Here is a 13,427-nt window from a genome sequence, read left to right as displayed (position 1 = left end):
TTGAGCTGAGAAAATAAGGAGGAGCTTCCTCATGGTCCTCCCACCACTCCCAGAAGGGGCCCTGCTTAGGGGGTTTTGAAGCAGCGGCAGTGCACTGTGAAGTGTCTCAAGGAAGGTTTAAAAGGGTTTTAGTTGTCATTGCGAAATGTGCCAATATGACTGGCCATCGGGGGCCCCTTTTCCCAAAATCTTTTTTGGGGCCACAAACATTTGCTGTTGGTACACCCCTGCTTGCCAAATTACTGGACCTTGATGACGAATGTGTTTATTGTTACACAACACAACCTGACACAGGATTCAAGGTAAGATCAGGGCATGACTTATGTTTTAAAATAGAGGAATTTGACTTGACTGCATTTGATACAAACATGTTTAGCCATTTTTACCTGTATTGTATATTGTAGACCAATTTGAGAGACAAAAAAAATATTTGCAGTGTATTACACTCTGGTATTTGATTTGTTGCATTATGTATGGGCTATTTATTAGATGGTGTTGTTGCTACTGGCGATGCTGACAGTGTGTGCTGCCATTCCTCAAGGTAAAAATAACTAAATCAAGCATCACAAAAATGACCCACGTAATAGTATCAGCCTCACAGGAATTTGCTATTCTTTGATGTTTGTCACCTTTATGCTCACTCTTTTTGGTATGTACCTTTAGTCTGTTTAAATGTAAACAGTCAACACAGAAACAAATCTTGAAAATCTATGAAGACCATTACTTGGTCAATTTGCAGGCAGTCAGGACAAGTCAATAAGTCCAAGGTGCATAGAGAAGGGGCAAACAGACAAGAGGTAAACAAATAATGGCAGATAACTGTGCCAAGTGAGCTGGACAGAGCCTCCAGCTCCAATTCATTTTCTCTCACAGACAGCCTCTATGAGCAGGTAGTGCTGAGGGCAAAGTTCAGCTGTAAACTGCACATGTGGGTTCATCAATAAAACTTGACATACATTATAAATTAATCGTGAGTAAATGTAGTTTTTTGTGATGTGGCTCAATGGATGGAAAGAGTTTTTGCTTCAGTGTATCTCCTCTCAAAACATCTTTTATCTAACTTTTTTTAACCAGTATTTTCACTGAATATATTTTTTTTCTATTAGATAATCAATTTGAATTTGAATTTCTCTCCTCTTTAAGATCTGTATGGTAAAATGTTCATATTCCCACAAGAAACCAACACAGCTCATGTGAGGCTGACTACATCAAGACAGGAATTGAGGAATGTCACTGTCTGTCTCAGGTAGTGCCTAATATGTAAAATGAATAAAACAACTCACTGTATCTCTGACAATAAAGATCATTATGTCTTTGTATTATCTACAGGTCCTTTACAGACCTCCATAGAGGCTACCCCCTTTTTTCTTTGGCCACACCTTCTCTTGACAATGACTTCCTGATTTATAAGGATGATGCACATGATCAGATGAATCTCCATGTCAGGAATCAGTATGTGTATTTTGCGGGGCAGAACTACAAACTGAACACATGGCACTCGCTCTGTTCCACGTGGGCCTCTGCGTCTGGACTGGCGCAGCTGTGGTTAGATGGAAAACCCTCAAGTTGGAAACTCGTCAGCCGTGGATCCAGCATCAACGGGCCCATTATAATTGTTCTAGGACAGGTACAGTTCGCACCCACCATACATACAAGGCATGGTTTGGCATTATGGGAAATATGCTGTTGAGCGTTTTGACAGTTAGTTGAGAGGATCAATGCCATTCTCCTGTCATTTACCTTAAATATACAGTATAGCCAGAGTTAGCAGCATGTTAGCTTAGCGAAAAGACTGGAGGTAAAAGGTAAGAGGTACCTCTAAAACTCTGTAATTAACACCTTATTAGAGTCAAGCTTGGTCTATCTCTAAGTTTCCAGTCTTTGAATTATTACATTGATAATAATCTTCTCATCTATCTCTTGGCACAAGACTGAATAAGCGTATTTCCCCACATGTCAAACTACTCCGTCAATAGTGTTCAACAAGTTGTTGCTGAGGATTGCTACTTTGTGATTTATTCTATGTCTTTATAGGACATATATATACCAGAAAATATATATATATATAATTGTATAGCTGTTATCTCAATTGTCTGCAAATTCTCAGGAGCAAGATTCCCACGGTGGAGGGTTTGTCATCACAGAGTCTTTTGCTGGCATGTTGTCCGATGTCCACATGTGGGACTACACCATTTCACCCTGTGAGATCCAGACCTACATGGAGGATCTAAGCTTCACTCCAGGGAACGTGATTAACTGGAGGGCGCTGGAGTTCCAGATCATAGGACCAGCACTGATAGAAGATAAACAAAAGAGCTGTTACTAAACTTTCTAAACAAAACTATCAATGTCTTAAAACAGGTTTGAAAAAATTAACTTTTTTGTTTTCTTTTTATTATCTTTTTCAGATCATCATGAAACAAAAGTTTTTCTTTAGTGTTTCTCTGAACTTTTGGCTATGTGTTGCCAACATTATATTTAAAGGCAGAATGAGTATGTTTGTTCTTATTCTAAACTTATTGAAAAAGTGTGTAGCAGTGTCCGTATCTGAAGAGACCATGCCCTCTGCCTGTATTTTCTTATTTCGCTGTGTCCGACCTTTAGGAAGAGGTTGTACAGCCTGCAGCCATTAACAGCATGCAGGGTGTGAGGGCAGGATGTTGCAACCAGTTGTCAGATCATAAGCACATATCCAAGAGCTTGAGCTGGGGAGGAGAGGCCTTTCAAAATTGTGTTTACAAACTTTAAATCTACTAAAACTAACAAATCCTACCTGTTATACCTTTAAAGTCATCATCAGATCATATTTTATGGAGTTAGTATTCTCTGGTTTTACCTCTTGTATCCTCTGCCTGCTCTGCCTGGAGCAAGGAGCCAAACCTGGCAACAAAACCACCTTGGTTCTGTTTTCACAATCATCAAACTGTCCACAGTTGGTCTTGGATGCTGTGTTAGGTCTTGCTCAGGCCGTGTTCGGTGAGCCCTGTCATCACTCGATTGGCTGTGTTCACTGGGAGCTCCTGGTCACACGGTCGGCTATTTTGATATGTAGCTGCATGGCAGGGGGGGCGTATGATTGGTGAGTTGGCGTTTGGTGAGATTATAATTTAAATTTAAATATAGGCAGAAAAAAAAACATTTTAGACACTTAGATTTTCCAGAATAACGACCTCAACATGAGCCTCAGTTTCTCATGAATGTCTTTACAACTTAATAACTCATAACCTCCACATAAATATGGGTTACACATTTAGTATGCTTGTTGAGATCGTACACATACCCAAGGATTTTTCTTAACTAAATCTCATAGCCTGAGAAAGAAATCTGAGGATTTGGATGGTGTTGTTTTAACCATATCAGTGCAGTTTTGTATCTTCCTCACACATTTGTACCAAAATGAGTAAGAAAGAAAATATCTTGTGTTGCAAAATTGGTGAAATGGGTCAAGATGAAAAGTCAAGTGGTTACCAAAGTTCTATGATACTCTGTTTGGGTGTCATGAATCTTTGTCATTTCTGTCTAATAGTTGGTTAGAGGTTTCAGTCTGGAACAAAGCAGAGGACCAACTCACTGTCCAACAGATTAACATGCCATCATAACGGTTAAAACAACACTTGGCTTAATAGGTATGCAGCAGACCTTTCTTCTTTCTCGTGTCTATTTTACATCCATTATAACACTCACTGTGATTGTTTTGTCAATTCTTTTTTTTTTTTGTCTTGATTGTTATATTGTTTCTTATAGTGACTCAACAGCTTCACGTGTATCTTGATAAGTGCAATATACCATATTTTTTAGAGTCCGTAGTTAACTTGTAACCTGTAATTGCAAATTACTGGAACCTGAAGCCATAAAATTTAGCCAATGACTGCAATGAGGAAGTAAACGGTGTATAAAACTTCAAATCTCCCCTACAATATTTCACACAACATCCTGAAACAGAATTAGAGGTAAGTTCAAGCGATATATACATTGTTATACAAACATTTGTAGCCATTTTTATCTGTATTGTATATTGTAGTTGACCAACTTGAGTCACAGAAAGTATCAAGTGTCAGCAACAACAAAGTGTTTGATTTATTGCATTTTGTATGGTTTTCTATTAGATGGCGTTGTTGCTTTTACTGGCAATGCTGACAGTGTGCGCTGCCACTCGTCAAGGTAAAAAGAATTGTTTTTGTAACAAAATGAACAACAAAATGAAGCATAACAGAAACTTACCATACAAAAGTAGGAAATCTATCATGAAGAAAACGATCCGGCAGACAGCAGCTATGAGCCGGTAGTGCAGAGGGCAAAGTGCACCTGTCAATCAGAGTAATAAAACTTGACAAACGTTAAATATGTATTGTGAATACAGGTATTTTACACTCTGGCGTGGCTCAATGGATGGTAGAGAAACAATTCAACATGTTTCAGGGTTGCTGTTTTCTGCTATTTATATGATTACTTTGTTTATTGTATAATTCACTGTACAATCCTCATTCTCATTTTGAATTTCAATCTTTTTTTTAAAGATCTATATGGTAAAATGTTCACTTTCCCACAAGAAACCAACACAGCTCATGTGAGGCTGATTCCATCAAGACAGGAATTGAAGGCTGTAACCATCTGTCTCAGGTAGTGCTGAATAAGCAAAATGAGTGAAACATCCCCACTGTATCTCTGACAATAAAAATTATCATGTGTCTTTGTAATGTCTACAGGTCCTTTACAGACCTCCGAAGAGGCCACGTCCTTTTCTCTTTGGCCACACCCTCTGCTGTCAATGGCTTCATGATATTCAAGGATTCAGATGCACCTGATCAGATTACTGTCCATATCAGGAATCACTATGGAAGTTTTGCCGGGCAAAACTACAAACTGAACACATGGCACTCGCTCTGTGCCACGTGGGACTCTGCATCTGGACTGGCGCAGCTGTGGTTAGATGGAAAACTCTCGAATAGGAAACTCGTCAGCCGTGGATCCAGCATCAGCGGGCCCATTATAATTATTCTAGGACAGGTACAGTTTTCATCCATCACACATACAAGGCATGGTTTGGCATTATGGGAAATATGTTGATGAGCATTTTTACAGAATATTAATTGAGAAGATCAATGCCATTCTTGGGTCATTTACCTTATAAAGCCAGAGTTCGCAGCATGTTAGCTTAGCACAAAGACTGAAAAACAAGGAAATATCCTGGCTGGGTCTGTCCAGAGGTAACACATTCAGCCTACAAGTACCTTTAAAACTCTGTAATTTACTTCTTATAACCATGGTAGAAGGGACACGAAGACACGGTAACAGGCTAAGTGGAACATAACAGACGAACTGACAACGACAGCAGGGAGCACACAGACTATATACACAAGGGCTGATTAACTAGCAGTACACTGGTGAATACAGAAAGAGGGCGGGAAATCACACTAAGAGAGGAAATGAAAAGCAAAACATGACACATGAGGGCAGAACTTTAAAATAAAACAGGAAATAACAACCGCAAGCTCAAACTATGACACAAATCATCGTATTGATACACATTTCATAGTTGTTTACAATGCATGACGATTTAAAAGTTCACTATATACATTGTATGTTAAACTTGATCTGTAAAGTAACTAATGACTGCAGTTAAAAGTACAATATCGTCCTGTGAAATGTTGTGGAGCAGAAATAGAAAGTGAAATGAAATAGTTTCCCAGTCTTTGAGTTATTACATTGATAAAAAACCCCTCTCATCTAACTCTTGGCACGAGAGCGAATAAGTGTATTTCCCGCCGTGTAAAACTACTCCGTCAATAGTCTTCAACAAGTTGTTGCTGTGGATCGCTACTTTGTGATTTATTCTATGTCTTTATAGGATATATAACAGAAAAGAATATAGAATTAATATAGCTGTTATCTTGATTGTCTACAAATTCTCAGGAGCAAGATGCCCACGGTGGGGGGTTTGCCGAAAATGAGTCTTTTTCTGGCATGTTGTCTGACGTCCACATGTGGGACTACGCCATTTCACCCTGCGATATCCAGAACTACATGGAGGATCTGAGCTTTGGCTTCACTCAAGGGAACGTGGTCAACTGGAGGGCGCTGGACTTCGAGATCATGGGAACAGTACTGATAGAAGATAAACAAAGTTGCTGTTACTAAACTTCCTAAACAAAACTATCAATGTCTTGAAAAAAAATAACTGAGAAGAAGCATTTGAAGATGATCTTTTCTGTTTTCTTTATTATTATTATTATTATTATTATTATTATTATTATTATCATATTTTGCTTCATTTGTCAGATCCTTGCAAAACAATAGCTTTTCTTTTGTTTACTAATGACTGTTTCACCGAACTTTTGAACTTTACAAACATATCATATATTATATTAATTTGTGAATAATTCAATTTTAATTTCATCTGCAGTGGTCTCATTTGTGACGGCCTCAGTGGTTGTATCTGATGCAAAATCAAACCATTTTTCTTTTCTAACAGCAAAGATGTATTGTGTTTAATACCTTCTGAAGCTTATCAACGTGCTAAGATCCACAATGAATTGTCATAAGTCACAAAATGGTAAATAATAAATTGGATGTCATGTAAAAATTTCACTTCGTTTTCTGAAAAGATTCAATAAATAAATGTACTTTAACATAATGCTGCTAAACACAGACACTTTTGTGTAAGTGGTTATCTAAAATGAAATAGGACTCTGGTAATAATGAAGCTTTAAATGTTTCATATTCTTGCCAAGAATTAGATCAAGAAAATCACTCCCACTCTGATGTCTGATGATAAATATAACACTAAAGCCAGTTGAAGTTGGACTATGTGTCGCTGATGGATATAATAATATAATCAAAAACGCTTTTGCACCTATACATATTTGGTCCCACAGTTTAATTTATTTGATTTTGGTGAGATTATATTTCAAACTTTAATAAAAGCAAATAAATAAATGCATTTTAAACACTTTTTTTTCCCACTATAACAACCTCAGTATTAGCCTCAGACATGCTTCAGTCGGGACCAATCACCAACAGACATCACTAACACTGCCATCCTTAAAGACATGCCATCATGATGGTTAGAACAACACTTGGCTTAATAGTTATGCAGCAGAATTTCTCTTTTCTCCTGTTTATTTTACCTCCATCATAACACCACCAGTAACTGTGTTATTAAGTGATTTTGTCTTGTTTTTCAGTTATATAAATGCACCGAGCAGCTTCAAGTATATCTTGATACATGTAATATATAGGACATTTTTTAGAGCCCACATTGACCTTCGACCTACATTTGCGAATTACCGGAACATGAAGCCATAAATTAAAAAATAAATTAAATCTTCTTTGTTTAACAAAGTGAATAAAAAAATGGCGCATCACAAAAAACAGCAATGCAAGAGTATCAGGCACGCAGGTGTTTGCTATTCTCTGTATTTGTGACATTTATGCTCACTCTTTAAACTATGTATAAATAATTTGTAAAACTAATGTAATAGAACGAAACAAAATATGTGCTTAAAAATAATAATAATAATAATAATAATGGCAGCAATTGGGGAAAAAACGCACATAATATGTTATTAACTTTGCCTCTCATTTTGTTTGTTAAAAAATACAATACAGAAAACATCTTATAAATCTATTAAGACACTAACTCAGCCAATTTGCTCCCTTATGTTCAGCAACAAGTAGGCTGGACATTCAACAAGTCCAAGGTGCAAAGTCAGGACCAAACAAACAAGAGGTGAAAAAGTACATGATTAGGCTGACAGCTGCCGTGAGCAGGTAGTGGTGAGGGCAAAGTTCAGCTGTGAACTGGAGGTTCAACCAAAACTTGGCGTACACTATAAATATAACTTCTTCTTTTTTTTTTTGCAGTTTATAGTGGTGTGGCAAAAGTGTACAGTAAATTCAACATGTTTTAGGGTTGTTAGCACAACTTTTCTATTCATCTTGTGATTAGAATTTTTGTTCCAGTGAATCATCTCTTCTTTTTTTTTTGTCATTGTATAATTCATTTGTTTGTCATATGCTTTAAATTTCAAATTCTTGTTTTTAATTCTTCACGTTTTTAAGATTTATCAGGTAAAATGTTCATCTTCCCACGAGAAACCAGCACAGCTCATGTGAGGTTGACTACAACGAAACAGGATTTGCGGGCTGTCACCGTCTGTCTCAGGTAGTACTCAATATGCAAAATGGTTGAAACAACCCACTTTATCTCTGACAATAAAGACCATCATGAATAACAGTATATTTGTAATGCCTACAGGTCTTTTACAGACCTCCAAAGGAGTTACACCCTGTTCTCTTTGGCCACACCCTCTGCTTCCAATGGCTTCTTAATTTTCAAGAGTGATCATAACAATGAGATTGGCTTGTGGGTCAGGGATCAAAACCAGTATTTTCGAGGACAGAACTACAAATTGAACACATGGCACTCACTTTGTTCCATATGGGACTCTGCATCTGGACTGGCGCAGCTGTGGTTGGATGGAAAACCCTCAAGCCTAAGACTCATCAGCTCTGGATCCAGTATCAGTGGGCCCATCATAATTGTTCTGGGACAGGTACCATTTTTAAGCACCATACATACAATAAATAGTTGACACTCATTAGTGTTTTCACACAGAATTAGATGAGAAGATGATGCCATTTTCATATCCATGCTATAAATATCTAGAGTCAGCAGTATTTATGGAAAACAAAGAAATAGCCAGCCTCGGCCTACCAGTACCTCTAAACTCAGTTATTAACACCTTATATATTGTTTGCTTAATCTAGACAAAAACTGTATGAAAGGTTATGCGCAGGACTATTCCTAATCCAAGAGCAGTACCTTCCAGTCTCTGCTGGCAACTGCTGCCGACCAAGAAATAGTCCAGATTATAACTCTTTATATAAATGCAAATTGTTCTTTATTAGGTTTTGGGTTATATTGTTGCATATGGCACACTATTTTGGAAAAAAAAACATCTGCCATATGAATAAATGAAATTAGTGAAATTGTCAGAGGATTTTGGTACCTTTGGACAGTGGTTTAGGAAGTATTGAGATTTTTCTACTTAAAGCCTCCTCTGGTAAAGATCTTGATCTGGCTAGCACATGCAATTGTTTTGCAGGCGAGTGAAAGAAAGACACACCATAATTGTTCAAGAGTGACGGGAAAATGGAGTGTGAGATGGGCAGGTAGTTTGGTGCATTGTAAGCAGTATTGCGGGCGTTGTGCCGGGCCGTTGTGGTGAAGAGGGAGCTGAGTCAGAAGGTGAAGCGTTCAATTTACTAGTCAGCGAGCTTTGGGTACTGACTGAGATAATCAGATCGTGTATACAAGCGGCCGAAATGAGTTTTCTCTGTAGGTTCACTGGACTCAGCCTCAGAGATAAGGTTAGGAGCTTGGACATCCAGAGGGAGCTCGGAGTAGAGCCACAGCTAGCTGAGGTGTTGAGGCATCTGATTAGGATGCGTCCTGGGCGCCCCTCTTTGGAAGCTTTCGGACACATATTACCTATTAACTTATGCTTAAAACAAGGACTTAAATATAAATCATTACCTAATCTTCCCATCCAACTCACAGGAGAGGGTGGGTTTTATTAATTCCCCAAATTTCAAACTATTTATATTATTGTAATTTAATCAAATCAAATCAGTTTTATTTATATTGCCCAAAATCACAATCACAATTACTCAGTGGGATTTACAAACTGTACAGTGAATGAAATCCTCTGTTCTTAGACCCACAATTCGAGTGAGAACTTCCCATATTGAGAAATAATAAGAATTTTTAGTCTTCTGCAAGTTGTTGCTGTAGGTGTCTTTAATAAAGTCTCAGAAAAATAAAGCACTGTATAATATAGCTGTTATATCAATTGTCTGCAAATTCTCAGGACCAGGATACCCATGGCGGGGGGTTTGTCATCGAGGATTCTTTCATGGGAATGTTGTCCGATGTCCACATGTGGGACTACGCCATTTCACCCTGTGAGATCCAGAACTACATGGTGGATCAAACCTTCACTTCAGGGAACGTGCTCAACTGGAGGGCGCTGGAGTTCCAGATCATAGGACCAGTACTGATAGAAGATGAACAAAAGAGCTGTTATTAAACTTTCTAAACAAAACTATCAATGTCTTGCAAAGTCAGAAAACAGATTTTAAAAAATCACTCAGAAGAAGAATTTGAAGATTGTTTTTTTCTGTTTTCTTTATAATTTCTTTTTTTTTTAATCTTTTGCTTTATTTGTGGATTAGGGGTTTTCTCATTATACTAATGACTGTTTCTCTAAACTTTTTAAATTTACACACATATCAACCAGGTGCCAGATCGTAAGCACACATCCAAGAGGGAGATCTTGAGCCTGGGGAGAAGGGGCCTTAGACTGTTATACAAACCACACTAACAAATACCCATTTTGCCTTTAATATGTTCACTCATATTCATAGTGTGAAACAATCATTAATCCAGTCAAAACTTTGCTAAGTTAATTTGTAGATCATTCAATTTCAATTTCACCTCCCAGTGGTCTCATTTGTGACGGCCTTTAATTGTAATATTTGAGATAAAATCAAAAAAAAAAATCCTACAAAACAGCAAAGATGTATTTAATTTAATAACAATTTAATGGATTATATTTCTTCTGTTTAGTCTGTACAAAAAACAAAATGTAAATATGACAAGATTTCAAATTCTGACCTGTCCTTTAAAATTAAAGAAGACAAAATGACCATTTTTTGATACTGTTTTTCGGAAGAATACATACTTGAACAACACATTACCTCAGTTTGACACAAATGTCTTTTTAACTAGTTGTTGACATCTTATACATACCTGATTTTCTTAACTAACTACCACAAAAAAAAATCAGAGGATCTGGACGGTGTCATTACAACCATATCAGTGCGTTCTTGTGTACCACAACATGTCCAAGTTTACATACCATTTGGTCCATTATATTTGTCCTTACCCACAGTTTCAGCTCTTTATTTATGCACATATAGAATTGATCTAATCTAATTATGGGGTTTCGGAGTAGCCCATGTGAAAGTGCAAACAGTGAATGTGAGCAAGCTTGTTTCATAGCTTCTTTGTATGATGCAACATCCTAATGCCCTGCCAGGGCAGCATTTGAATACTCTATCTGATTTATGCATCAGCACACACACCCACACACGCTCACACACACACACACACACACACACACACACACACACACACACACACACACACACACACACACTAACAGCAGGAAACAGGCTAAAATAAACAAGTTATTTGGTAATAGCAGAGAGGTACAATGCGAGAAGCTGTAAGTGCTTGCAGATTGTGTGTGCAGATAATATTGTTAGATGCGAGATAACTGGATGTTTCCTACTAAACTGTTTTGCTTTGGGCAGAAAAGGCGCTGCGTTTTCCTCTAGTAGAACCAGACTCTGTCACGGCGGCAACTGCTACATCCTCTTCCCTCGTCTGCATCTGATTCATTTCTGTTTGGTACACACAATCTTCTCCTTTGTTCCAGACCTGTCCACAAGCTGTCCGACTGTGTCCGAGCAAAATGTTTACCGAGCTGCTCCTCATGTGCTACATAGTGTGCCATGTTTACTGTTATTTTACTGTGTCCAAAATCTACAAGTAGGGGAGAATGGGGTAGGATGAGCCTCTTTTTACATTTGATTATCTTATTGCAAAATAAAAGTGTATTTGTTCAAAAAAAAAGTTACTCTATATATCTCAGGTTGTTGTGTACCCATGTAAGTGAAACAAGTTATCTAATTATGATGGTTTCAGAACAATGACCAATCCAAAAAAAGTAGTCCTATGGCACAATTTGCCCCACTTTAGAAACATCATGAATTTACTTGGCATTACAATTATCTTTTTTGTTTTTTCTCTGGTTTGCTTACCACTCTCTCCATTTGCTTCAGTCCAACATGAATCGAAAATGTGTACGTACGTAATTTTGTGGTCACATGACTACTTTTGTTTATGGTTACCGAGATACAGCGGGTGGCTCATTTTACCTGCTGGCTCAACGTACGCGGGGTAAGTCGAGCTCCCCTACAGTTTGCGCGCTCCATGTAGTACTTTTGAAAATAGGTCAAAGGTTTGCTTTTTAAGTTTCCATTATGTGTGTACCGTGCAATGGCATGTGCCTTACAGTAACTAGTCTTTTTTTCTGTTACAGTCCAAGCAAGGTCACCTGACAAGATCTCATGCACCCAAAAAACTCATACAATAGTTTTGTGGAGTGTAGAAATGATTTAAGAGTACTACATTTACACATTCCCTCAAATTTCCTCTTCTGTACAAATGAAATTCATCGATGGTCCTGACCTGTCATACGAATCATGTAGAGATATTGCCTTCTGAATCTGAATTAATTTTGAGCTACAGATACAACCAAAGATAAAATATAGAAGTAAGAGAAACTTAATGCATATTTAATATTCTGTCCACCATATCGTCATTCATGTCTTGCCAATTTACTGAAAGTGCAAAAAAAAAAAATTATTGACGTTTCTTCAGCACAGCAACGTATACCACAGTTTTACAGTTTCGTCTCGCTCTCACAGCTGCCTCGGGGTCATGATGCAGGTACACCTCCTGTTTTATAAGACCTTTTTTTAGCATCTAACTTAATGTCAACCCATTCCTTCTTTATGTCTGTGATTGCCATAGTACAGCCCCGTTCTGATAACACGTTTTGACAGCTAATATATAATAACTGTTTCAAGCCCTCTGATACCACAACTGCCCACACAATGAGCAGAATATAGCTGTAAATGGCATTAATTATGCTATAACAGGAGCTGAAACTGGCTATTTACAACAAGTTTGTCCCAGCTCAGATCAGCTCTCAAAGCATATAGCGTCCCATGACAACAACCTTTGCCCTTCACCCACTTTATAAATTGCTTACTATACAGAGGTGATGTAAATGCTCTGACCTAGAGCCTGATTTCAACCAGGAGGGTGTTCTGTTGGGTTTAAAAGAGACCAATGGTGATCACCAACAGCTTCATTTTAATTAGAACATCAGGTAGGTTATGCACACTGAAGACCACACTTGCCACTTATTCTTCACATGAGGTGGCAATCAAATCACAACAATACATGTCGGCTAAGAACATTTCTACTAAACCACAGATAAGTTAAAACTGGATGTTTCTTTGTGACGCAACTGTATGTTTTGTTTAGGTTTTTTTTTCTATTTCTCTCTTGTCACAACGCTGTGCTTATGCTCTGTTTAGGTTAAGGCACAAAAACAGGGTTAGGGTTAGGAAAACATCATGGTTTGACTTGAAATACCTGTTTTCATTAACACAATCTCAGATGGAGATGGTCCAACTTCCCATGAAAAATGGCAGAGAGGTCAGTCTCTATAATGATTGTAGTAAATGCTGTGCGACACTCATGTTTTTTTGTGTTAATTTGAATGGCA

The 13,427-nt window shown here is 37.7% G+C and overlaps 3 protein-coding genes across 3 annotated transcripts; all 3 read left to right on the top strand.

Moving 5' to 3' along the window:
- Positions 1-125: 125 nt before the first annotated feature.
- Positions 126-2,376, top strand: LOC141012666 (serum amyloid P-component-like). The gene is made up of 6 exons (XM_073486194.1): positions 126-143; positions 246-302; positions 490-541; positions 1,144-1,246; positions 1,330-1,627; positions 2,108-2,376. The coding sequence occupies exons 3-6, from the start codon at positions 490-492 to the stop codon at positions 2,324-2,326; spliced, it is 672 nt and encodes a 223-aa protein (XP_073342295.1). The 5' UTR covers positions 126-143; positions 246-302; the 3' UTR covers positions 2,327-2,376.
- An 88-nt stretch (positions 2,377-2,464) lies between these two features.
- On the top strand, positions 2,465-6,634 carry LOC141012664 (C-reactive protein-like). Its single transcript, XM_073486193.1, has 5 exons — positions 2,465-3,950; positions 4,107-4,161; positions 4,518-4,620; positions 4,707-5,007; positions 5,914-6,634. The coding sequence occupies exons 2-5, from the start codon at positions 4,107-4,109 to the stop codon at positions 6,136-6,138; spliced, it is 684 nt and encodes a 227-aa protein (XP_073342294.1). The 5' UTR covers positions 2,465-3,950; the 3' UTR covers positions 6,139-6,634.
- An 821-nt stretch (positions 6,635-7,455) lies between these two features.
- Positions 7,456-10,709, top strand: LOC141012667 (C-reactive protein-like). The gene is made up of 3 exons (XM_073486195.1): positions 7,456-8,164; positions 8,258-8,555; positions 9,873-10,709. Exons 1-3 carry the CDS (start codon positions 8,076-8,078, stop codon positions 10,089-10,091), a joined length of 606 nt encoding a protein of 201 aa, XP_073342296.1. The 5' UTR covers positions 7,456-8,075; the 3' UTR covers positions 10,092-10,709.
- Positions 10,710-13,427: the final 2,718 nt, after the last annotated feature.

The sequence above is a fragment of the Pagrus major genome, chromosome 17 (assembly GCF_040436345.1).
Source record: "Pagrus major chromosome 17, Pma_NU_1.0".
In the NCBI taxonomy this organism is placed as follows: domain Eukaryota; kingdom Metazoa; phylum Chordata; class Actinopteri; order Spariformes; family Sparidae; genus Pagrus; species Pagrus major.
Note: the sequence above shows the minus strand (reverse complement) of the source record. Positions and strands in the feature narration are given on the sequence as shown.